Source organism: Heterodontus francisci, chromosome 24 (assembly GCF_036365525.1).
Source record: "Heterodontus francisci isolate sHetFra1 chromosome 24, sHetFra1.hap1, whole genome shotgun sequence".
Lineage (NCBI taxonomy): Eukaryota > Metazoa > Chordata > Chondrichthyes > Heterodontiformes > Heterodontidae > Heterodontus > Heterodontus francisci.
The window spans coordinates 76,951,589-76,976,795 of record NC_090394.1 but is presented as its reverse complement, the minus strand read 5'-3'; the positions used below and the strand labels follow the sequence as shown (position 1 = coordinate 76,976,795).

Below are 25,207 nucleotides of genomic sequence, written 5' to 3'. Positions count from 1 at the left end.
AAATAGTACAGTGCTGGATGCATAGAATAGATCCTTGGCACCACATCACAGCAAGAGTCACAGCGTTCAGGGGAGGAGCAGAGATGGGAGGTAAGAATGCAAACCCACCTGACAATATTCTCTGCACATGGTGTGAGTGAGAGCTTTAACACGGCGGCTGATATAGAGGCCTGGCGAGGGATACCGGATCAATACTCTGTATAAGAGCACTCTGGTATCGCAGAAGGTTGAGGCAGTTGGGTCACTGATTCTAGGAAAGAGTAGGCTTTGAGGAGTAAAAACAAGAAATGCTGGAAATACTCAGCAGGTCTGGCAGCATCTGTGGAGAGAGAAGCAGAGTTAACGTTTCAAGTCAGTGACCTTTCATCAGAACTGACAGCGGTTCTGAAGAAGGGTCGATGACCTGAAACGTTAACTCGGCTTCTCTCTCCACAGATGCTGCCAGACCTGCTGAGTATTTACAGCATTTCTTGTTTTTATTTCAGATTTCCAGCATCTGCAGTATTTTGCTTTTATTTTAGGCTTTGAGGAGGTTTGACTGAGGTCTTTAAAATAACGAAAGGTTTAGATTCTGTTCATGTGACTGTTTGTTTGAGTTAGACAGATTAGAGAGGATGATAAGTGATGAGATACAGTGGTGTAGTGGTAATTTCACTGGATTAGTCATCGCTCAGGATAATGCCCTGGGGACGTGTCGCACCATAGCAACTGATGGAATTTAAATTCAATTAATTCATAAAAATCTGGAACTAGTCTCAATAATGGTGCCATGAAACTATCATCGATAGTTGTAAAAACCCATCACAGAACTTTTTTATTTATTCATTCATGGGATGTGGGTATCACTGGCTAGGCCAGCATTTATTGCCTATTTCTAATTGCCCTTGAGAAGGTGGTGGTGAACTGCTTTCTTGAACCGCTGCTGTCCTTGGGGTGCAGGTACACCTACAGTGCTGTTAGGAAGGGAGTTTCAGGATTTTGACCCAGTGACAGTGAGGGAACGGCGATATAGTTCCAAGTCAGAGTGGGATGTGTCTTGGAGGGGAACTTGCACGTGGTGGTGTTCCCATGCATTTGCTGCCCTTGTCCTTCTAGGTGGTAGAGATCGTGTGTTTGGAAGGTGCTGTCGAAGGAGTCTTGGTGAGTTGCTGCAGTATATCCTGTAGATGGTACACACTGCTGCCACTGTGCATGGGGGTAAAGGGAGCGAATGTTTAAGATGGTGAATGGGGTGTCAATCAAGCGGGCTGCATTGTCCTGGATGGTGTCGAGCTTCTTGAGTGTTGTTGGAGCTGCACCCATCCCGGCAAGTGGAGAGTATTCCATCACATGCCTGACTTGTGCCTTGTAGATGATGGACAGGCATTGGGGAGTCAGGAAGTGAGTTACTCACCACAGAATTCCCAGCCTCTAACCTTGTAGCCATAGTATTTATGTGGCTGGTCCAGTTCATTTTCTGGTCAATGGTAACCCCCAGGATGTTATTAGTGGGAGATTCATCGATGGTAATGCCATTGAACATCAAGGGGAGATGGTTAGATTCTCTCTTGTTTGAGATGATCATGCCCACTTATGTGGCGCGAATGTTACTTGCCACTTATCAGCCCAAACCTGGACATTGCCCATGTCTTGCTGCACCTGGACATGGACTGCTTCAGTATCTGAGAAGTCACGAATGGTGCTGAACATTGTGCAATCATCAGCGAACATCCCCACTTCTGACCTTATGATGGAGAGAAGGTCATTGATGAAGCAGCTGAAGATGGTTGGGCCTGGGACACTACCCTGAGGAACTCCTGCAGTGATGTCCTAGGACTGAGATGATTGATCTCCAACAACCACAACTATCTTCCTTTGTGTTAGGTATGACTCCAACCAGCGGAGAGTTTTCCCCCTGATTCCCATTGATTCCAGTTTTGCTCGGGCTCTTTGATGCCAAATTCGGTCAAATGCTACCATGATGTCAAGGGCAGTCACTCTCACCTCACCTCTGGAGTTCAGCTCTTTTGTCCATGTTTGGACCAAGGTTGTAATGATGTCAGGACTTGAGTGGTCCTGGTGGAACCCAAACTGAGCTGCAGTGAGCAGATTATTGCTGAGCAAGTGCTGCTTGATAGCACTGTCGACAACCCCTTCCATCACTTTGCTGACGATCAAGAGTAGACTGATAGGGCGGTAATTGGGCGGGTTGGATTTGTCCTGTTTTTTGTGTACAGGACATACCTGGGCAATTTTCCACATTGCCAGGTAGATAGAAACATAGAAAATAAGAGCAGGAGTAGGCCATTTGGCCCTTCGAGCCTGCTCCGCCATTCATTATGATCATGGCTGATCATCCAACTCAGTAACCTGTTCCCACTTTCTTCCCATACCCTTTGATCCCTTTAGATCCAAGAGCTGTATCTAGCTCCTTCTTGAAAACATACAATGAAAACACTCTCTGGGTGAAGATGCCAGTGTTGTAGCTGTACTGGAACAGCTTGGCTAGGGGTGTGGTTAGTTCTGGAGCACAGGTCTCCGGTACTATTGCCGGAATGTTGTCAGGGCCCATTGCCTTTATAGAATCCAGTGCCTTCAGCTGTTTCTTGATATCATGTGGAGTGAATCAGATTAGCTGAAGACTGGCATCTGTGATGCAGGGGACCTCCAAGGGAGGCCGAGATGGATCATCCAATCGGCACTTCTGGCTGAAGATTGTTGCAAATGCTTCAGCCTTGTTACAGCACAGAATGACCTTTAGGGAAGGAAATCTGCCGTCCTTACCTGGTCTGGCCTACATGTGTCTCCAGATCCACAGCAATATGGTTGACTCTTAAATGCCCTCTGAAATGGTCTCACAAGCAACTAGTTGTCAATGGGCAATAAATGCTGGCCTGCCAGCCTCCCATGAAAGAATTAAAAAAGAACAGAACTAGACTGAAGTTAGGAGATGATTCTTTACACAGAGACCCTGGCGTGTAGAAGGTTTAGAGGGTGATCGGATTCAGTTGCATAAAATGACTAAGAGATTGAATGGGGTAGATACGGAGAAACTATTTCCTTTGGTGAGGGGAGTGCAGAACAAGGGGGCATAATCTTAAAAGTAGAGCCAGGCCGTTCAAGAATGAAATGGGTAATGGAAATTGGGTCTTCTGCCTAGAAGATGTGTTTCTATGTGACGGAGACATGAATATTTGAAGGGTTTAGTGAGGGGAGGTGCCCTGGGTGCTGTCTGTATTTGGAGTGTGAGATTCTAAAAACCCCATCTGGAATGAAGACAGACCACTTGGCCCATCTAACTGGTCCTATACTGCCGTTGCCCGGCTCTGATTGGCTGGTGTTTCCTCAGATGCGGTTCTGCAAGTGTTGGTGCCCAGGCTAACTCTTCTTACCCAATCGGATTGCATTTGGCAGCGGATCAGTTGGCGATTGGTGGAGAATGTGCCGGAGCGTTGGATGGAGTGTGTGGTATCTGGTCTGGTCCGGTTAGCAGCAGGGTGAGTGCGCACTTTATAAAGCATTGAGAGCTGCAGGGAGCAAAGAGCACCTGGACCAGCATCCCCCAACCTGAACACACGGCGGCTGGGAGCAGTCTGCCCAGAGCGAGCTGTCAGCTGTGGCTCCATGGCTAGTGCTTTCAACACAGAGTCACGCGGTGCAGGCCCCACTCCACAGAATTCAGCACAAAATCAAGGCCGACACTCCCAGTGCAGTGCGGAGGGAGCGCCGCCCTGTCAGCGAGGAATGCGGAGGGAGCGCCGCCCTGTCAGCGAGGAATGCGGAGGGAGCGCCGCCCTGTCGGCGAGGGAGCACGGAGGGAGCGCCGCCCTGTCAGCGAGGAATGCGGAGGGAGCGCCGCCCTGTCGGCGAGGGAGCGCGGAGGGAGCGCCGCCCTGTCGGCGAGGGAGCGCCGCCCTGTCGGCGAGGGAGCGCGGAGGGAGCGCCGCCCTGTCAGCGAGGGAGCGCGGAGGGAGCGCCGCCCTGTCGGCGAGGGAGCGCCGCCCTGTCGGCGAGGGAGCGCGGAGGGAGCGCCGCCCTGTCGGCGAGGGAGCGCGGAGGGAGCGCCGCCCTGTCGGCGAGGGAGCGCCGCCCTGTCGGCGAGGGAGCGCGGAGGGAGCGCCGCCCTGTCGGCAAGGGAGCGCCGCCCTGTTGGCGAGGGAGCGCGGAGGGAGCGCCGCCCTGTCAGCGAGGGAGCGCGGAGGGAGCGCCGCCCTGTCAGGATCCAACTTTCAGAAGAGACATTAAACGTGGCCCCGTGTGCCCGGGCAATGGATATCCACAATCCTATGGCACTAGTTAGTAATATTTTTAAGGGGTTGCAACACTTGTAAGATTTTTAAACCTTGTTTTTTTTTCTGATAGGCCAGAGGTTTTGTCGCGGTTGCTAGGCAGCATCATACTGAAGAACAAGAAGGCTGAGTTTGTTCTAACACACAAATTCCTTCTCCTGCAGTATCAGCACAAGGTGTGTGCAGACTGGGGAGGGCTGCGAGGGAGGGGTCAGCACCAGGAGGGTGGGGGGGGCCTGGTCTGTGTGGGAGGGGGGGGGAAATTGGTGTGGGGGGGGGGCGGGATTGGTCTGTGTGGGGGGGGGCGGGATTTGTCTGTGTGAGGGAGGTGGGGGGCTGGTGTGTGTGTGAGGGGTGGGGGGCTGGTCTGTTCCCTGTTGTTATCTCAGACTCTGTTATTGTCTCTGGTTCAGACCTCTGTGCTCCAAAGCCTGCTGGGATATCTGGCAAGAGAGACGTCTCGGAGCAGCTTGTTGGTGGAGGTGAGTGATGGGGCGGGGGGGGTCGCGGTGTCTCGGTGGGGGGGCAGGTTGGGGGAGGTGCTGTTGCAGTGTCTGAGTTTTTGTGGCTTTGCCAGGTGATGAAGATGTTGTTGGAGACGTGGGGAAGCAGCAGCTCAGTGAGACACAGCCCCATAGAACAGCAACTTTACATCAGCAAGGCCATCGTCATCAGCCTGGGCCTGCTCACCCACTCCCAGATACAGCAACACAGAGCAGGTTAGTGTGGGGGTGGGGTGGCTGAGGGTTGGGGTACACAGGGAGCTATGGGTGGGGGGTGGCACTGTGTGGGCAGGGAGAGTTGTGCGTGTGGGATGTATGGGGATTGGGGGGTGTGGGACGGGGTCTGGCGGCTATGTGGGGGGGAGGAGTGTGCGGGGTGGAGGGGGGTCCGGCAGGATTGGCTTCGCTGAGGCTGCCATTTATCTGATGGGGATGGAGGATCGAGATGCTTGGTGACACCTTTGGCTCCTCAAACTGTTAATGAGGGTGAGGGGTCAGAGTGATGCTTACATTGTGGGAGGTGAGTGAGGGATGATGGGGAGGGGGGGGTGGGGTGACAAGGGGATGATGGAGGGAGGTGTTACAGAGGGATGATGGAGGGGGGATTACAGCGGGATGGCGGGGTGGGTGACGATGTTATGATGGGGAGGGGGGGTGTGACAAGGGGATGATGGGAAGGGGGTGCAGCTGTGGTCGAGTGTTTCATTCTCTGTGTTCTCTGGGACCTGTGTTTGCAGAGCTGCTCTCTGGGATGATGGCTGGGATGGAGTGTCACCTGGACAGTAATCTACCCCGTGTTCGCCAGTTGGGGATGGTTGTTGCGGAGTGCCTCAGTGCGAGGCTGAACTCGGGGGATCACACACTCAAGTTCCAGGTAGGTCTGATGGGGCCCAAGATACGGAGCACAGTCCCACTGTGAGAGGATCTTGCTGTGCACAGCTGCAGAGATGGTGCATTTTAACAAACTACCCCCAGAGCCTTGCCACGCAGCGAATCTCTGACTCAGCAGCTGACACAAACTCCATATAACCAGCAGAATCTTTGGCTACATTGTGGAGACTGGGAATGGGAACAGTGAGCCCTGTGCATTGGGAATTGATCCTGGTTTGTTACACTGTGCGTGCGTGTGTGTGTAAGTAACTGACACTAATCATATTGCTCACCCTCATAGTCACTCAACTCTAGCACGAATTTCGATTTGATCCATTGACTGGGATTTTCAGTCGACTGTGGGGGTGAGAATGGGAGTGGATGTGCTTTGGAACTAGCGCTCCGAAATGGTGTCCGGGTCCCGACGCCCCTGAGGGTGGGGTGAGAATCCGGGGAAAAGCTCGCCTCCAATTAACAGTGAAGGCGAGTTTTTTTTTCAAATCGCCAAACCCGAAGGTTGGCGCACAGCTGTCAGGTTCAGGCAGGGAGCAATTAAGTAATTGTCTTTGAGGAAAAGTCTTTTCACTTGGGATTTTTGTGTGAGATTGGGCACTGAACCTTTCAGCTGGCCATTTGGCCACTTCTCTCCGCAGTCAGGCTGCTGGCTCTCCAACATCCTGCCTCCTCTCTCCTGCAAGGCAGCAGCAGCAGTGGGCCCAGTCCTGGCTGCCCTCTGCCTCTGACAGTTGTGCTCAGTAGGCAGCTCCCATCTCCTGGCAGAGTTTGACGTCACTAATTGGGCACTGAGCTCGCCATGCGCCCAATAGGGCATTTGTATATGAAGATTGTGTTGAGAGATCAGGACCCAGAAAATATCCGAGCATCAGGTTCCCAACCTTGGATTGAAATACGATTAACATGTTGATTTAACTTTGGTCCTTCAGTACGTGGAAGATAATGAGTCGAGGGAACTACGGTCACTGTCCTCCCCGAGGCCGCTGTCAAGCTGGCAGGCCCCTCCACAGCAACACAGGTACCTGAACCATCGATATTAGCGACACACTGAACCTGTAAAATACAAACAGCAAAAACTGGAAATACACAGCAGCTCAATCAGTGCATCACCAAGGGAAATCTTCAGCTGTTTAACCTTCCATCAGATTGCAGCTAATAAATTCGCCAGTCCAACGGGAGGCTGTTTGGGATGCATTATTTGTTGTTGCTTCTGACATGCAGTGTTCATGCAATCAGTAGCCATTCAATAAATCTCAGTATTAAACGTAGCGTGAGAGGAGGAAAATAAACATAAATTAATCCACAATTCGATTACCCTGAGTGGAAAAGTGAGACTGGAAGCTCCCTCAGTTTCACTGGCTTTGCTGGTATTTGATCTCACTGCGCTGAGAATTCACCTGGTTCCCTTTTAATCTGAAGCCAAATTTTTCCACCCTCACCTGATCCTCCTCATTCTGTGTAAGAGATGCACCGGCTATAACCGAGGGGGGCCTGAACTCTAATGAGTTTTCTTCTATTTCTAGAGATGGAGACTCACAGTCAGGGAGGAGCCAGGATCCGGCCGGGAGGAGCCAGGATCCGGCCGGGAGGAGCCAGGATCCAGCCGGGAGGAGCCAGGATCCGGCCGGGAGGAGAAACCTAGTCCACAGAGTACAGGATACAGAGTCGGAGTCTGAGCTGGACAGGTTGGTAAAACCAGTTTTCTCATCTTCCCTGTTTCACCCATTAGAATAAGAAACAAGACGGTCAGTCTTTGCTCACTTGGACTCTTGCCTCCTGAGGCAGAGGTTTGTGGGTTCAGGGTCAGTGCTAGGACCGATGCAGTGTTGAGGGGGTTCTGTCCTGTCCTTCGGGTGCATAGAAAAGGCTCTGTCTGTCTTCACCCTCTCTTTTTCTTTTTTTTTCTCTTGCTCTCTTTCCCCTTTTTTTCTCCTCCCCCCCCCTTTTTTTTCTCCTCCCCCCCCTTTTTTTCTCCTCCCCCCCCCCTTTTTTTCTCCTCCCCCCCCTTTTTTTCTCCTCCCCCCCCTTTTTTTTCTCCTCCCCCCCCTTTTTTCTCCTCCCCCCTTTTTTTCTCCTCCCCCCCAATTTTTTCTCCTCCCCCCCTTTTTTTCTCCTCCCCCCTTTTTTTCTCCTCCCCCCTTTTTTTCTCCTCCCCCCTTTTTTTCTCCTCCCCCTTTTTTTTCTCCTCCCCCCCTTTTTTTCTCCTCCCCCCCCCCTTTTTTCTCTCCAACTCCAGTTGCTTATTTCTATCTTTCTATTTGCAGTGATGATGAGTTGATCCCATATGACCTGTCAAATGACACTGAGCTGCGGAGGAGTCGAGCCCCGGTTTACATCAGTGACTGTGTGGAAGGTAACATGGTGACTGGTCAGTGTCAGTGGGCATGGTGGGGGAGGACACTGAGCGACTGGTCTGTGGGGGTGAGGGGGCGGGGAGGACACTGCGATTGGTCAGTGGTGGGGGGGGAGGACACTGTGCGATTGGTCAGTGGTGGGGGGGGAGGACACTGTGCGATTGGTCAGTGGAGCGGAGGAGGACACTGTACGATTGGTCAGTGGGGGGGGGGGAGGACACTGCGATTGGTCAGTGGGGGGTGGTGGGGGGGAGGACACTGTGCAATTGGTCAGTGGGGGGTGGGGGGGGGGAAGGACACTGCGATTGGTCAGTGGGGGGGGGAGGACACTGTGCGATTGGTCAGTGGGGGGGGGAGGACACTGTGCGATTGGTCAGTGGGGGGGGGGAAGGACTGTGCGATTGGTCAGTGGGGGGGGAGGACACTGTGCGATTGGTCAGTGGGGGGGAGGACACTGTGCGATTGGTCAGTGGGGGGGGAGGACACTGCGATTGGTCAGTGGGGGGGAGGACACTGTGCGATTGGTCAGTGGGGGGGGGGAAGGACTGTGCGATTGGTCAGTGGGGGGGGAGGACACTGTGCGATTGGTCGGTGGGGGGGGGGAAGGACTGTGCGATTGGTCAGTGGGGGGGGAGGACACTGTGCGATTGGTCGGTGTGGGGGGGGGAGGACACTGTGCGATTGGTCAGTGGGGGGGGGAAGGACTGTGCGATTGGTCGGTGGGGGGGGAGGACACTGTGCGATTGGTCAGTGGGGGGGGAGGACACTGTGCGATTGGTCAGTGGGGGGGGGGGGGAGGACACTGTGCGATTGGTCGGTGGGGGAGGGAGGACACTGTGCGATTGGTCGGTGGGGGGGGGAGGACACTGCGATTGGTCAGTGGGGGGGGGGGGAGGACACTGCGATTGGTCAGTGGGGGGGGGGAGGACACTGTGCGATTGGTCAGTGGGGGGGGGGAGGACACTGTGCGATTGGTCAGTGGGGGGGGAGGACACTGTGCGATTGGTCGGTGGGGGAGGGAGGACACTGTGCGATTGGTCAGTGGGGGGGGGAGGACACTGCGATTGGTCAGTGGGGGGGGGGAGGACACTGCGATTGGTCAGTGGTGGGGGGGAGGACACTGTGCGATTGGTCAGTGGTGGGGGGGAGGACACTGTGCGATTGGTCAGTGGGGGGGGGGAGGACACTGTGCGATTGGTCAGTGGGGGGGGAAGGACACTGCGATTGGTCAGTGGTGGGAGAGGAGGACACTGCGACTGGTCAGTGGGGGGTTGGGGGGGTGGGAGGACACTGCGATTGTTCAGTGGGGGGGGGGGCGGAGGACTGTGCGACTGGTCAGTGGGGGGGGTGGAAGGACACCGTGCGCACCGTGCGACTGGTCAGTGGGGGTCGGGGGGGGTGGGAGGACCGAGCGACTGGTCAGTGGTGGGGGGGGGGAGCGGAGAACACCGAGCAACTGGTCAGTGTCAGTGGGGGGGTGGGGGAGGACACCGAGCGACTGGTCAGTGTCGGTGGGGGGGACACAAAGCGACCCAGGGTCGGGATGAGACACTGAGTGACCGGTTGGACAGCGCTTGGTCCTTCCTTCTATTCATGGAGAGGGGAGAACAGATTCTTCATGTTATTAATTTGCGGATTCTGTGTATTTGTGGAGGACGCTGTGCTTTCACCCAGAACACAGGCTGTTAAACGCACACTCACTCAGCCTGCACTCTGATCTCTGGATTGTTTTACAGTCCTGATGACATCTGTAGACCCGGAACAAGTTGAAATCGCTTTGAAGGTTGCGGTAAACCTGATTAGAAAGAATCCAACTGCGAGCAGAGAGGTGAGTGGGGTTGGGGGGGTGGGGGGTGGTGGAGAGGAATGGGACTGGGGTAGGTGGATGGGGTAGGTTGAGGATAAAGGGCTTCATGGACTGGGTTGAGGAAGGGGATTTGAAAAGACTTGGTGAGTGGGCAGGAACATGGCAGATGGAATATAATGTGGAAAAATGTGAGGTTATCCATTTTGGTAGGAGGAACAGATGTTCAGAGTATTTCTTAAATGGTAAGAGATTAGGAAGTGTAGATGTACTAAGGGAGCTGGGTGCCCGTGTCAATAAGTCACTGAAAGCTAACATGCAAGTGCAGCAAGCAATTAGAAGGCTAATGGTATGTTAGCCTTTATCGCAAAAGGATTTGCATACAGGAGTAGTGAAGTCTTGCTTCAGTTGTATTCTCCTGCTTCTTTGGCCTGCTTGTCTCAAGAGACAATGGGTAAGCGCCTAGAGGTGGGTAGCGGTTTGTGAAGCAGCGCCTGGAGTGGCTATAAAGGCCAATTCTAGAGTGACAGACTCTTCCACAGGCGCTGCAGATAAAATTGGTTCTCGGGGCTGTTACACAGTTGGCTCTCCCCTTGCACTTCTGTCTCTTTTCCTGCCAACCGCTAAGTCTCTTCGACTTGCCGCTGTTTAGCCCCGCCTTTATGGCTGTCCGCCAGCTCTGGCGATCACTGGCAACTGACTCCCACAACTTGTGGTCAATGTCACAGGACTTCATGTCGCATTTGCAGATGTCTTTCAAGCGGAGACATGGACGGCCGGTGGGTCTGATACCAGTGACGAATTCACTGTACAATGCGTCTTTGGGGATCCTGCCATCTTCCACGTGGCTCACATGGCCAAGCCATCTCAAGCGCCGCTGGCTCAGTAAGGTGTATATGCTGGAGATGTTGGCCGCCTCGAGGACTTCTGCGTTGCAGATACGGTCCTGCCACCTGATGCCAAGGATTCTCTGGAGGCAGTGAAGATGGAATGAGTTGAGACGTCACTCTTGGCTGACATGTTGTCCAGGCCTCGCTGCTGTAGAGCAAGGTACTGAGGACACAGGCTTGAAACACTTGGACTCCGTGTCAGTGCACCATTTTCCCACACTCTCTTGGCCAGTCTGGACATAGCAGCGGACGCCTTTCCCATGCGCTTGTTGATTTCTGCATCGAGAGACAGGTTACTGGTGATAGTTGAGCCTAGGTAGGTGAACTCTTGAACCACTTCCAGAGCGTGGTCACCGATATTGATGGATGGAGCATTTCTGACGTCCTGTCCCATGATGTTCGTTTTCTTGAGGCTGATGGTTAGGCCAAATTCGTTGCAGGCAGCCGCAATCCTGTCGATGAGTCTCTGCAGACACTCTTCTGTGTGGGATGTTAATGCAGCATCGTCAGCAAAGAGGAGTTCCCTGATGAGGACTTTCTGTACTTTGGTCTTCGCTCTAAGACAGGCAAGGTTGAACAACCTGCCATCTGATCTTGTGTGAAGGAAAATTCCTTCTTCTGAAGACTTGAACGCATGTGAGAGCAGCAGTGAGAAGAAGTTCCCAAAGAGTGTAGGTGCGAGAACACAGCCCTGTTTCACGCCACTCAGGATAGGAAAGGGGTCTGATGAGGCATCGCTATGTTGAATTGTGCCTTTCATATTGTCATGGAATGAGGTGATGATACTTAGTAGCTTTGGTGGACATCCGATCTTTTCTAGTAGTCTGAAGAGACCAGTTCTGCTGACGCGGTCAAAGGCTTTGGTGAGATCTATGAAAGCAATGTAGAGGGGCATCTGTTGTTCGCGGCATAATCAAGAGTGCCAAGCCTGCTATACTCTCAGCACTCCATGCACTGCTTTGCCTGTGCTGGGATGAGGGAGCAGTACCACAGGACATGCGCGATGCCAATATCATAACCCTCTAAGAACAAGGATGACTGCGGTGACTGCAACAGCTACCGTGGAATCTCCCTGCTCAGCACAATGGGGAAAGCCTTCACTCGAGTCGTTTTAAACAGACTCCAGAAGCTGGCTGAACGTGTCTACCCTGAGGCACAGTGTGGCTTTCGAGCAGAGCGATCCACCATAGACGTGCTGTTCTCCCTTCACCAGCTACAGGAGAAATGCTGCGAACAACAAATGCCCCTCTATGTTGCCTTCATAGATCTTCAATTGTATAGAACCTTGGTTTGACTGCACCTGGAGTACTGTGTGCACTTTTGGTCACCTTACAGATTGGGAAATGTTACCTAAAGGGATGACGGTGGATAGGTAATGGCAAACATTTAAAGAGCACATGGATGAACTGCAACAATTGTTTATCCCTGTCTGGCGCAAAAGTAAAATGGCAAAGGTACCTAAACCTTGGCTTACAAGGGAAATTAGAAATAGCATTAGATCCAAGGAAGAGGCATATAAATTTGCCAAGAAAAACAACAGACCTGAGGATTGGGAGAGCAGTTTAGAATTCAGCAAAGGCGGACCAAGGGATTGATTAAGAAGGGGAAAATAGAGTATGAGAGCAAGCTTGCGGGAACATAAAAACTGACTGTAATAGTTTCTATAGGTATGTGAAGAGACAAAGATTGGTGAAGACAAATGTAGGTCCCTTGCTGTCAGAAATGGGAATTTATTATGGGGAATAAAGAAATGGCTGACCAACTAAATGCATACTTTGGTTCTGTCACAAAGAAGGACACAAATATCATACCAGAAATGTTGGGGAACACAGGGCTTAGTGAGAGAGAGAAATGGTGTTGGGGAAAATGATGGGATTGAAGGCCAATAAATCCCCAGGGCCTGATGGTCTGCATCCCAGAGTACTTAAGGAAGTGGCCCTAGAAATAGTGGATGTATTGGTGGTCATCTTCCAAAATTCTATAGACTCTGGAACAGTTCCTACAGATTGGAGGGTAGCTAATGTAACCCCACTATTTAAAAAGGGAGGTAGAGAGAAAACAGGGAATTATAGACCAGTCAGCCTCACGTCGGTAGTGGGGAAAATTCTAGAATCCATTATCAAAGATTTTATAGCAGAGCACTTGGAGAATAGCGATAGAATCGGGCAGAGTCAGCATGGATTTACGAAAGGGAAATCATGCCTGACAAATCTACTAGAATTCTTTGAGGATGTAACTGGTAGAGTTTATGAGGGGGAGCCAGTGGATGTGGTTTATTTGGACTTTCAGAAGGCTTTCGACAAAGTCCCCACATAAGAGATTAGCATGTAAAATTAAAGCGCATGGGATTGGGGGTAGTGTATTGTGATGGATAGAAAATTGGTTGGCAGACAGGAAACAAAGAGTAGGGATAAATGGGTCTTTTTCTGAATGGCAGGCAGTGACTAGTGGGGTACCGCAGGGATCGGTGCTAGGACCCCAGCTATTCACAATATATATTAATGATTTATATGAGGGAACTAAATGTAATATCTCCAAATTTGCAGATGACACAAAACTGGGTGGGTGAGTTGTGAGGAGGATGCAGAGAGGCTTCAGGGTAATATGGACAAGTTGAGTGAGTGGGCAAATGCATGGCAGATGCAGTATAATGTGGATAAATGTGAGGTTATCCACTTTGGTAGCAAAAACAGGAAGGCAGATTATTATCTGAACGGCTATAAACTGAGGGAGGGGAATATGCAGTGAGACCTGGGTGTTCTTGTACAGCTGTCGCTGAAGGTAAGCATGCAGGTGCAACAGGCGGTAAAAAAGGCAAATGGTATGTTGTCCTTCATAGCGAGAAGATTCGAGTACAGGAGCAGGGATGTCTTGCTGCAATTATACAAGGCCTTGGTGAGGCCACACCTGGAATATTGTGTGCAGTTTTGGTCTCCTTATCTGAGGAAGGATGTTCTTGCTATAGAGGGAGTGCAGCGAAGGTTTACCAGACTGAGTCCTGGGATGGCGGGTCTGACATATGAGGAGAGATTGAGTCGGTTGGGATTATTTTCACTGGAGTTCAGAAGAGTGAGGAGGGATCTCATAGAAACCTATAAACTTCTAACAGGACTTGACAGGGTAGATACAGGAAGGATGTTCCCAAAGGTGGGAGATTCCAGAACCAGGGGTCATAGTCTAAGGATACGGGGTAAACCTTTCAGAACTGAGATGAGGAGAAATTTCTTCACCCAGTGGTGAGCCTGTGGAATTCGCTACCACAGAAAGCAGTTGAGGCCAAAATATTGAATGTTTTCAAGAAGGAGTTAGATATAGCTCTTGGGTCTGAAGGGATCAAAGGGTATGGGGCGAAAGCGGGAACAGGCTACTGAGTTGGATGATCAGCCATGATCATGAATGGCGGAGCAGGTTTGAAGGGCCGAATGGCCTACTCCTGCTCCTATTTTCAATGTTTCTATGTTTACCGCAGGAAGGATATTATTGCCGTAGAGGGAGCGCAACGAAGGTTCACCAGACTTGTTCCCGGGATGACGGGACTGTGCTATGGAGAGAGAGTGGGGAAACTGGGCCTGTATTCTCTAGAGTTTCGAAGAATGAGAGGTGATCTGTTTGAAACCTACAAAATACTTAAAGGGATAGACAGGGTAGATGCAGGTAAGATGTTTCTCCTGGTTGGGGAGTCTAGAAGCAGGGGACACAATTTCAAAATAAGGGGGAAGCCACTTAAGACCAAGATGAGGAGAAATTTCTTTCCCCAGAGGACTGTGGAAGCTCAGTCATTGAGTATGTTTGAAGCCGAGATTGACCAATATCTAAATACAAATGACATAAGGTGTCTCTGTTATATCTTTAGGGGCGGCACAGTGGTTAGCACCGCAGCCTCACAGCTCCAGCGACCCCGGGTTCAGTTCTGGGTACTGCCTGTGCGGAGTTTGCAAGTTCTCCCTGTGACCGCGTGGGTTTCTGCTGGGTGCTCCAGTTTCCTCCCACAGCCAAAGACTTGCAGGTTGATAGGTAAATTGCCCCTAGTATAGGTAGTGGTAGGAGAATTGTGGGGATGTGGTAGAGAATATGGGGTTAATGTAGGATTAGTATAAATGGGTGGTTGTTGGTCGGCACAGACTCGGTGGGCCGAAGGGCCTGTTTCAGTGCTGTATCTCTAAATAAATAAATAAATAAATATGGGGATAGTGTGGGAAAAAGGACGATCAGCCCATGATCGTATTGAATGGTGGGGCAGGCTTGATGGGCTGAATGGCCTCCTCCTGCTCCTATGTTCCTATATGAGAGTGAGGGGGAGACTTGAACATAACCAGACTGACGTTGGGAGTGCAACACTGTCGGGGCAGTGCTGAGGGGGCAAGGTCCTGTCGGCGGGGCAGTGCTGAGGGGGCAAGGTCCTGTCGGCGGGGGCGTTCCGTTGTGGCCCTGTTTGCCTGTTCTGGTGGTTGATGTGTGGATATTATCTGGCACTATTTGAAGAGCGGAGAGGTCTCCCAGTGTTCTAGCCAACATTCCGCATTTGTCTTTTTATATCGTGCATGGGATCTTGCTGTGCGTGATTGCCTGGAATAACGCATGGTTCAATGTTTGTGAGTCACATTTCTGACGGGGAGCCGCTGCTATTTGTTGTTCTCTTCCACAGGTCAGTGTGCAGTTTGCGAAGGTTCTTCTCCACCTTGAGGACAAGTTTAACATCTCTGGGTTCGTGGGGCTCCGACAGCGAGGCCTGGTGGCAATCACTATCACTGACGTCATTCCTGTAAGTACAGATGTAGCAGCTGGAGGAGCAGAGCAGCCCCTTCATTCCAGGTATAGCCCCTGAACGGTTAATAAATGTGTAATATCGTCAGTCACCCACTGTTCTCACTCCACAAGCCCGTCTTGGCTAAAACTCCATCTACTGCCCACTCTCGCATCCTGACCCCTGTCGCGCCCCGCCCACAGACGCTCGCTGCCTACTGTCCTATTGCTTCATCCTTAAATGCCACATCTTCAAATTCCTTCACCACTCATTGCACCTCTGACCTTTGCTCTCTGACCCTGATCTACGATGTATCTCCCACCGCACCCCCACCCATTCCCAGCAGAAACTTCAGCCGCCTCGGTCCCACCCACCACCTCTCCTCCCCCCACCCCCCCGACCCTCTGCCTCGGTCCCTGCCCCCTGCCCTCGCCTCGGTCCCACTCTGAGACCCCCCCGCCCCCCCCGCCAGGGCTCAGGAGTCCAATGCTCCCACTGGCTCTCAGTCTTGCTGCTCTCTCCCAGCTCCACCCTCCTGCTCTCCCTAATTCTGGATCCAGCATTTTCCCTGTCCAACACTAACAGTGGCTGGGTATGTGTCCAGTGTCAGACCCATCCCCCCCTGCACTCTGCAATGTGGAATGAGAAATTCACACTGTGTATCTGTATTACAGGTCACTCAGTATCTCACCTCGGAGTTCTACACTGTGAATTATAGCCTGTCTCAACGTCTGGACATCCTGGATGTGAGTGTTTGATCTTCTACCTCCTTCACTAGTTACTGCTTTAAAGAATCTTCCCAACCTGTTGGAACATTCTCCTGGTTGCACCAACTTTCTAAGAGTTCTTTGTGTTTGCCCAGGTCCTGGCACTGGCTGCCCAGGAGTTATCCCAGCCTGACAGCAGCCAGAGAGTGGGTAGTGAGAGCCCCTTCATTCAGCTGCTGGGGGAAGAAGCTTCTGATCCACATGACCCCAGTCAGCCGTGGAAGAAAATCATCGAGGAAAGGATACGCAGCAAGACCCGTCACTTCACCAAAGTAAGAGCAGACCCCGGCGGGGTGGGAGGGAGCCAGGGCGGGTGGTGCCTGCGGGGAGTTGGCGGGGCTGGGCAGGGGGAATCGGTGAGGGGGCTAGGCTGGGTGGGGGTGTGGGGCTGGCAGAGGGGGCTGGATGGAGCTGGGTGGTTTCTGGGCAAGCAGCAGTGTCCTGGGACGGTCTGGCTGTGTGCTGTTGGCTGCAGACCTGTCGGGAGAGGTTGATGGGCCTGCAGTATGGGTTGTGGTAAATCTTGGGGAGGTTTCGGAGATCAGAGAGGGTAAAGGGCTCGCACAACTGGGGCAGAGTCAAGGATTGGTGGGTGCGAGGAAACAGGAGGATAGTTACAATCTTCGCCCTCTCTCCTTCCCGCCCTCTTACTACTATTCTTTGCAACATTACAAGCCTCTCCTTTTAATCTAATACTATCCTTAACTTCCCTAGTAAGCCACTGATGGATCTTTCTCACTGAGGTTTTGTTTTTAAATGGAATGTATTTTTGTTAAATATTTTGACCCCTTTCTTTTTAAATGTTCCCCACTATTTATTTACTGCCATACATTTTAATCTGTTTACGCCCCGCCCCCTCCCCCTCTCTCCCCCTCTCTCTCTTCCCCCCCCTTCCCCCTCTCTGCTGTTCTCTGAGGTGTTCTGAGTGTGAAGGGGAGGTTCCTGCTCTTGGTGTGTTTACAGGCAATCTGATTTTCCCTCTTTGTCAGGGAGCGTCGAGACCAGAACCCAAGGCTACTCCCAACCGGCTCAGTCCAGTAGTTGGACATTTCTTCTTCCCTCTAATCAGGAATTATGACAGGTAACATCTTTTCAGTAACATTTCTCTCTGTGAATCATCACAAGAATCTATGTGTCTGTTCATCATTTTCTTTTTAATTAATGGGACACTCTGTGGGCGGCACAGTGGCACAGTGGTTAGCACCACAGCCTCACAGCTCCAGCGACCTGGGTTCAATTCTGGGTACTGCCTGTGTGGAGTTTGCAAGTTCTCCCTGTGTCTGCGTGGGTTTCCTCCGGGTGCTCCGGTTTCCTCCCACAAGCCAAAAGACTTGCAGGTTGATATGTAAATTGGTCATTAGCAATTGCCCCTAGTATAGGTAGGTGGTAGGGAAATATAGGGACAGGTGGGGATGTGGTAGGAATATGGAATTAATGTAGGATTAGTATAAATGGGTGGTTGATGGTCGGCACAGACTCGATGGGCCGAAGGGCCTGTTTCAGTGCTGTATCTCTAAACTAAAACTAAACTAAACTAAAACTCTCTCAAAAAAAAAATGATGTCGCCAATCATAGTCCCCAAACTGATCAGTCACGTTACAGAAAATGACTGTTCCCCTCCCCCAATCAGCTCGTTCCAGATCCCACAAGAACAACAACTTGAATTCATCGAGTGCCTGAAATGTACAACATCTCAGTAATTGATGCCAGATTAGCAAATTACAGATCAAGAGAGGGGACAGGAAGCTCCTGGGTTCCGAGGGAGAGAGTCCCAGACAGTTGGCCTGAGGAGAGCACTCTGTATGGCTGTGATCAGTTGTCACTCCAGCCCTAGGCCTCCCCATTAGACTCAGGCCCAGCTCCTTGTTAACTTAATACTTGGATTTCCAGAAGGCATTTGTCAAGATGCCACATCAAAGGTTACGAAGCGAAAAGCTCATGGTGTTCGGTGGGTAACATATTAGTATGGATAGAGGATTGGTTAGCTAACAGGAAACAGAGAGTAGGCATAAATGGGTAATTTTCTGGTTGACAAGATGTAACGAGTGGTGTGCCACAGGGATCTGTGCTGGGGCCTCAACCATTTACAATTTATATAAATGACTTCGATGAAGGGACCAAAGGTATGGTTTTAAATTTTCTGACGACACAAAGATAGGTAGGAAAGTAACTTGTGAAGAGGATGTGAGGCGACAAAGGGATATAGATGGGTTAAGTGAGTGGGCAAAAATTTGGCAAATGCTGTATAATGTGGGAAAATGTGCCCATTTAAGATGGAGATGAGAAATTTTTTTCTCTGAGGGTTGTGAGTCTTTGGAACTCTCTTCTACAGAGACCCGTGTAGGCAGCATCACTGAATATTTTTAAGGCAGAGGTAGATAAATTCTTGACCAACAAGGGAGTCAAAGGGTATCCAGGGCAGGCGGGACAGTGGAGTTGAGGTCATAATCAGATCAGCCATGATCTTATTAAATGACACAGCAGGCTCGAAGGGGCCGAATGGCCTCCTGCCCCTAATTCATATATTTGTATGTTCACAGCTTCCTGGCACAGACCTAATACAGGCCAAAGTAACTGTTCCTCAGTGAAGGCCTACAGTTTCCAGTCTGCTCCCGTGTTTCTGCCCCTGAAACTCTGACTTTCACCTCAGATTCTCAGGTCTCATTGTGGTACCAAGGCCAGATTGACCACTGCTTTATTCCCCCCCCCCCCCCCCCCGAGGACACACTGACCACTGCTTTATTCCCCCCCCCCCCGAGGACACACTGACCACTGCTTTATTCCCCCCCCCCCCGTGGACACACTGACCACTGCTTTATTCCCGCCCCCCCGAGGACACACTGACCACTGCTTTATTCCCCCCCCTCCGAGGACACACTGACCACTGCTTTATTCCCCCCCCCGAGGACACACTGACCACTGCTTTATTCCCCCCCCCCCCCGAGGACACACTGACCACTGCTTTATTCCCCCCCCCCCGAGGACACACTGACCACTGCTTTATTCCCCCCCCCCCCGAGGACACACTGACCACTGCTTTATTCCCCCCCCCCGAGGACACACTGACCACTGCTTTATTCCCCCCCCCCGAGGACACACTGACCACTGCTTTATTCCCCCCCCCGAGGACACACTGACCACTGCTTTATTCCCCCCCCCCGAGGACACACTGACCACTGCTTTATTCCCCCCCCGAGGACACACTGACCACTGCTTTATTCCACCCCCCCCGAGGACACACTGACCACTGCTTTATTCCCCCCCCCGAGGACACACTGACCACTGCTTTATTCCCCCCCCCGAGGACACACTGACCACTGCTTTATTCCCCCCCCCGAGGACACACTGACCACTGCTTTATTCCCCCCCCCGAGGACACACTGACCACTGCTTTATTCCCCCCCCCCGAGGACACACTGACCACTGCTTTATTCCCCCCCCCCCGAGGACACACTGACCACTGCTTTATTCCCCCCCCCGAGGACACACTGACCACTGCTTTATTCCCCCCCCCCCGAGGACACACTGACCACTGCTTTATTCCCCCCCGAGGACACACTGACCACTGCTTTATTCCCCCCCCCGAGGACACACTGACCACTGCTTTATTCCCCCCCCCGAGGACACACTGACCACTGCTTTATTCCCCCCCCCCCGAGGACACACTGACCACTGCTTTATTCCCCCCCGAGGACACACTGACCACTGCTTTATTCCACCCCCCCCCGAGGACACACTGACCACTGCTTTATTCCCCCCCCCGAGGACACACTGACCACTGCTTTATTCCCCCCCCCCCCGAGGACACACTGACCACTGCTTTATTCCCCCCCCCCCCCCCGAGGACACACTGACCACTGCTTTATTCCCCCCGAGGACACACTGACCACTGCTTTATTCCCCCCGAGGACACACTGACCACTGCTTTATTCCCCCCGAGGACACACTTACCACTGCTTTATTTCCACCCCCACCCCCCCCCCCCCCCCCCCCCCCGAGGACACACACCACTGCTTTATTTCCACCCCCCCCCCCCCCCCCCCCCCCCGAGGACACTTACCACTGCTTTATTTCCACCCCCCACCCCCCGGCAAGGCAACACTGACCACTGCTTTATTCCCCCGAGGACACTGACCACTGCTTTATTTCCACCCCCCTCCCCACCCCCCCCCCCCCCCCCCGAGGACACACACCACTGCTTTATTTCCACCCCCCAGCAAGGCAACACTGACCACTGCTTTATTCCCCCCCCCACCGAGGACACTGACCACTGCTTTATTTCCACCCCCCGGCAAGGCAACACTGACCACTGCTTTATTCCCTCCCCCAGGCCACAGACACGATTTGACTTCCTGGCTGAAGAGCCTCTGATGATGGGACGTCTGATTCACACGCTGGCGATTCTGATGTACTTTTCTGTGAATGTCCCGGTGAGTGACCGACCTGGAGGTGGTGGGGTGAGCAGCACAGGTCGAGGGCGGGGGCAGTACGAGTGTGGGGCACAGTTCAGGAATGTGTGTGTGTGGCAGAATTCAAGGGACAATGTCCAGCAATTTAAACAGAAGCACTGGTGCTTGGTGTAAGATTTGATGTAATGTTAGTGTTGGTGGTGGCTGGAGTGTGAGCTGTGTGTGTGTAACTGGTGGGTTTATCCTCTCCTAGATGGCCATTCACATGGGGAAAGCTCTGCTGGATTTCACCTGGGCTATTCGGTATCACACAGATGCGTAAGTAGCAGCTCGAGTGCCTGTGGCCTCAGTGTTAACCCCTTCCCTTCTGTGATTGAGCTTTTACAGTCGATACAGCCTCTCTTCAGTTGCACTCTCTGTTTTTCTCCGCTTGCCTTCTCTCGAGTTCCTGCTCTCCTTTGTTCAGCGTGAGCCATGACGAGGAGTGCGAGCAACATACTGATTGGGAGGCATCACAGTCCCAGTGCTGCTCTAAGAAAATGCTCCTCTAGTAATCACTTGAAGGTTGTCGGGTCAGGACTGTCCATTTGTCTAATATTACTCGCTGGTGGAGCCTCGCGGATATTTTGATCGATGGTGCACGGCCCTAGTGGGGGGAGGGTGATGGAGGCTCTTGCTTCCATCAGTGGTATCTGGACCTGTCTCCAACTCCAGCCTGTGTATCACCACTGCTTCAGACTGCTTGGAGCACCCTTGGGTAGGGTGGGGATTGCATTGTTGGGCTGTGACCTAGATGAGATGCTCAGTGTTGGGTCACTGTTGCACTGCTTTGATGGTTTGTGCTGTGAGCTCTCTGATTAATTGCCTGTAATGGGGTGGCTATTTAACCCACTCTCTGCTCTCTTGTTGCTTGCACAGGTATGTGCGGCAGGGCACACTGTTTGCTGTCTCTTCAGTGTTGCTGAGTGTACCCAGCCACATCCTCCTGACTGAAGTCTCAGATGAACTCCTGGAAGTGAGATCCTGGCTTGCAGGTGAGTCCATGACAGAGTTACAAGCACTTCATCGCCTGGGTAATGCAGCAAGGTGGACACTGACCTTCCTGCTCTGGGACTTGGGATCAGTCCCAGCCCACAGCCGCTGGAAGTCTACAAGCTGGGCTTTCTCAATCCGTGTCCTAATGGAAATGGCACAGAGCTTAAAGCTGGACTTCAGCTGGTGCAAAATTGAAACAGAGGGTGACAAATGAATGAATGCTGAATCATCACAAAAACCTTCAGACCCTCCCTTTGCATCATATAGTAACAGAGCTATTGGTCCCTCAAAGCATCCACACATTCTGAAGCTGCTCAGCTGTGGCTCAGTGGGTCTCTGAGTTAGAAAGTCATGGGTTCAAGTTCCACTTCAGAGACTTGAGCACAAAATCTAGGCTAACACTCACAGTGCAGTGCTGAGGGAGCGCCGCGCTGTCGGAGGGTCAGTGCTGAGGGAGCGCCGCGCTGTCGGAGGGTCAGTGCTGAGGGAGCGCCGCGCTGTCGGAGGGTCAGTGCTGAGGGAGCGCCGCGCTGTCGGAGGGTCAGTGCTGAGGGAGCGCCGCGCTGTCGGAGGGTCAGTGCTGAGGGAGCGCCGCGCTGTCGGAGGGTCAGTGCTGAGGGAGCGCCGCGCTGTCGGAGGGTCAGTACTGTCGGAGGGTCAGTGCTGAGGGAGCGCCGCACTGTCGAAGGGTCAGTACTGAGGGAGGGTCAGTGCTGAAGGAGCGCCGCACTGTCGGAGGTGCACTCTTTTGAATGAGACTTTAAACTGAAGCCCCGTTGCCTATTGTAGTTGCTATGCAGCTGTGCTAGGCAGGTGTTGTTCTGGGGAATGGGAATCTCCTGTGGTGGGGAGAATCCAAAACCCCTTTCTGCAGGTAAACTGGCCGACCGCCTGGGAGATGACCCTGGCTCCCCGTCATCGGAGGATCTGAAGGGGTCCAGCAGGTGATAAGCATAGAAGGCCCAACAATCTAAGTACTGCCTTCCAGGTCCCCTCTGAAGTGGGCTTTGGGCCTGAGGTGGCTGGATTTCCCCCCCCTCCTCTGCTGTACCCCCAATTCTGGCCACTGACCAGTGTTGAGGGCCAGGCCTGCCTCTAGGGTCGGAGCAGTGAGGTGTGAGCTGTACCATGAGAGTTCCAGATCCCACTGTGTACAGCAGTGTCCGACTTCCAGCACTGCAGCCTTGCCTTACGATGTTGTTGTCTTGCCAGATGTTGCGGAGAATGATCCAGATGAGGATTGCCGCAGGTCAGCTCTACAGAGCCTGCTCTTACTAGAAAACATCAAGAAGAAACTTGGCATCTTCCCAGAATAACTGAATGTGAAGAGCTTTGGCCCAGTCCCATCTGTTAGCGTTCCTGGAAACTGCAAAAGACACTTCCTTGTAATCAGGTCACGGCGAACTGGAGTGTGAGGCATCATCTGAATCTGGGCTAGGACAGGGCAAGTAAATGCAAGGACTGTGCACAATTCAGGAAGGCGAGTGGCCAATAACAGACTGTCCTTGGAGGCTGACGTGAGTGAGAGAAATCTGAACCCAGAGTTTTTTATCCTCCATGCGCGATCGTAATTACAGAATAGTTGGATCAAAGGTGGTCAGTGAAGTGTTAAACTGTCTACGGTAAAGTGGATCATGGTCTCTCAGTCCCACATCTAACATGTGTACATGCGGGGACTTGTTAATTTTCTGACCTTGAGATGCAGTCATCTCTCCGGGAATGTACGTACCCCCTATCTTTTTGTCTCTGACGAAGGTGCCAATTCTCACCAGGGTCTGGCCCTGCCCCAGTGTCAGCAGGTACCTCAACATCAGCGTGCATCGTTGCTGATCCTACTAAGTATTCTTGCAGCAGGAATTGAGCAATGAGGAGTGGGAAAGCTGCCTAAAGTCTCCTTAATCCAGTGACGCCAAGGTAAATCGTAGCTCAACCTAATGCAGCACGGACTGAACCTGTGAGCTCCTGGTTTGTGTTTTTGAGCACCACATGATATATTTAACCTACTACAGGAGCGAGCATCCATGTAAGTTAATAAATGCTGTAAGAGTATGAGAGAAACAGCCAAGTGGGACAGTGATTCATTTTTCTCCCTCTGCTGATGTTTAATAACTCGGTCAGTTTGGCTAAAGTGAGTTTGAGTGGCTGAGTTTGACAGACAGGTTGCTTTCCCTCTCCTTCCTGTGCTGAACTAGTGACGATCCCCTGGGGGAGAGGTCACAGTTGGCCTCTGTGCCAGGGTTGGAAAAATTGGCCAGAAAAACTCCCATGTTGATCCAGCAGTAACCCATTCCCCACCAGGTGAACACTGCCTGCAGCAGCTTAACTGTGAGCTGGTATCAAGGCCCAGTCTGCTTTCATTCTCTGTTCCAGTAAATATTTCTTGTGCTGGTTTGTACAGTCTGGGGTTTCTTGTATTTTTAGAATGAAAGGTATTTTTTCTCACTCACGTGTTCTCTCTTTCTCCAGTAAAGCTGTGGAACTGCCCTGTTTAGGGTTGGGTTTGGTTTGGTTTTGCTGCAGCTTTTTAATTTTCCCTCCTCCACCTCCCATCTGTCCTGAAGCCGGTAATCCCTCTTACTGGGGTGCCGTGCTGGCAGCCCCCCTCTAGCTTCCCAAGCGCCCATTCTTGTGGATATTTAGACAGCGAGTGGTAGTGTGCTACTCGGCTGTAGGAGACCTCACCGCCGAGCCCAGCCCTGTTCCAGATCCGGCATCAGACTTAACCTGAAGGCACTGAGGCCAATCCCCTCCCTCACCCTGACTGGAATCAGCACAGCCCAGGCACAGTCCCAGGCTGGCAGGCACTGGTTAGCATGTTTGCCAGCTCTGCTCTCTCTGGCATTGTTCCTTGTGTTTTCAGACAAATCTAACTTGTTGCACTGGCTGGATTTTATTCTTCTGCTGATTTCTCATTCTCCTTGTCATTTCAAGCAATGAGCAGAGTGTTCCAGAAACAAAAGTATGTATTTCCATCTTTACAGAAGTAACAGGGCTTATCAGTTGTAAGGAATTATAAAGTCACTAATCCTCTTTCTCCTTCCAGTTAATTCTCAAGGTAAGATGACCGTGTTCAAATCAGTAGGCAATATGAGCCCAGCCTGAAACCCTTAGAACAGGGCTTGGATCCAGTGTCACGTGTTACAGGAGCCATTTATTACAGGAGCTATTACCTTACAGAAAGGGCTCTCCATGGTCAAAGAACCTTCAATTGTCACTTGCCTTGTCTTTTACCTTGTCTCTATAAAGTGTGGAGGCAGCAAATACCAATCAGTAGAAAATATGGAGGGGAAGCTAGAGACTCTTTATTCTGAATTTTTGGGGAAAAAAACGGGGTTAGATACAGAGTAAAGCTCCCCTGACACTGTCCCCATCAAAACACTCCCAGGACAGGTACAGCACGGGGGTTAGATACAGAGTAAAGCTCCCTCAAAAAAAAGGAAAAAAACGGGGTTAGATACAGAGTAAAGCTCCCTCTACACTGTCCCCATCAAACACTCCCAGGACAGGTACAGCATGGGGTTAGATACAGGGCCTGAGGGATAAAGGCC

At 51.9% G+C, this 25,207-nt stretch overlaps 1 protein-coding gene across 5 annotated transcripts in view; it reads left to right on the top strand.

Moving 5' to 3' along the window:
* The window catches only part of telo2 (TEL2, telomere maintenance 2, homolog (S. cerevisiae)), a 33,730-nt gene extending 8,523 nt beyond the window's left edge, over window positions 1-25,207 (top strand). For 4 of the 5 annotated variants that reach the window (XM_068056684.1, XM_068056681.1, XM_068056682.1 and 1 more), the window contains exons 5-21: window positions 3,329-3,476; window positions 4,342-4,444; window positions 4,682-4,750; window positions 4,846-4,987; window positions 5,509-5,645; window positions 6,586-6,674; window positions 7,180-7,341; window positions 7,921-8,009; window positions 9,747-9,838; window positions 15,350-15,466; window positions 16,123-16,194; window positions 16,311-16,487; window positions 17,205-17,296; window positions 20,546-20,645; window positions 20,878-20,942; window positions 21,543-21,658; window positions 22,872-25,207. In XM_068056684.1, coding sequence (XP_067912785.1) covers window positions 3,329-3,476; window positions 4,342-4,444; window positions 4,682-4,750; window positions 4,846-4,987; window positions 5,509-5,645; window positions 6,586-6,674; window positions 7,180-7,341; window positions 7,921-8,009; window positions 9,747-9,838; window positions 15,350-15,466; window positions 16,123-16,194; window positions 16,311-16,487; window positions 17,205-17,296; window positions 20,546-20,645; window positions 20,878-20,942; window positions 21,543-21,658; window positions 22,872-22,975 — 1,874 coding nt within the window. In that variant the 3' untranslated portion in view covers window positions 22,976-25,207. The remainder of the gene's footprint in view (window positions 1-3,328; window positions 3,477-4,341; window positions 4,445-4,681; window positions 4,751-4,845; window positions 4,988-5,508; window positions 5,646-6,585; window positions 6,675-7,179; window positions 7,342-7,920; window positions 8,010-9,746; window positions 9,839-15,349; window positions 15,467-16,122; window positions 16,195-16,310; window positions 16,488-17,204; window positions 17,297-20,545; window positions 20,646-20,877; window positions 20,943-21,542; window positions 21,659-22,871) is intronic. The other variant, XM_068056686.1, reaches the window with a different exon arrangement.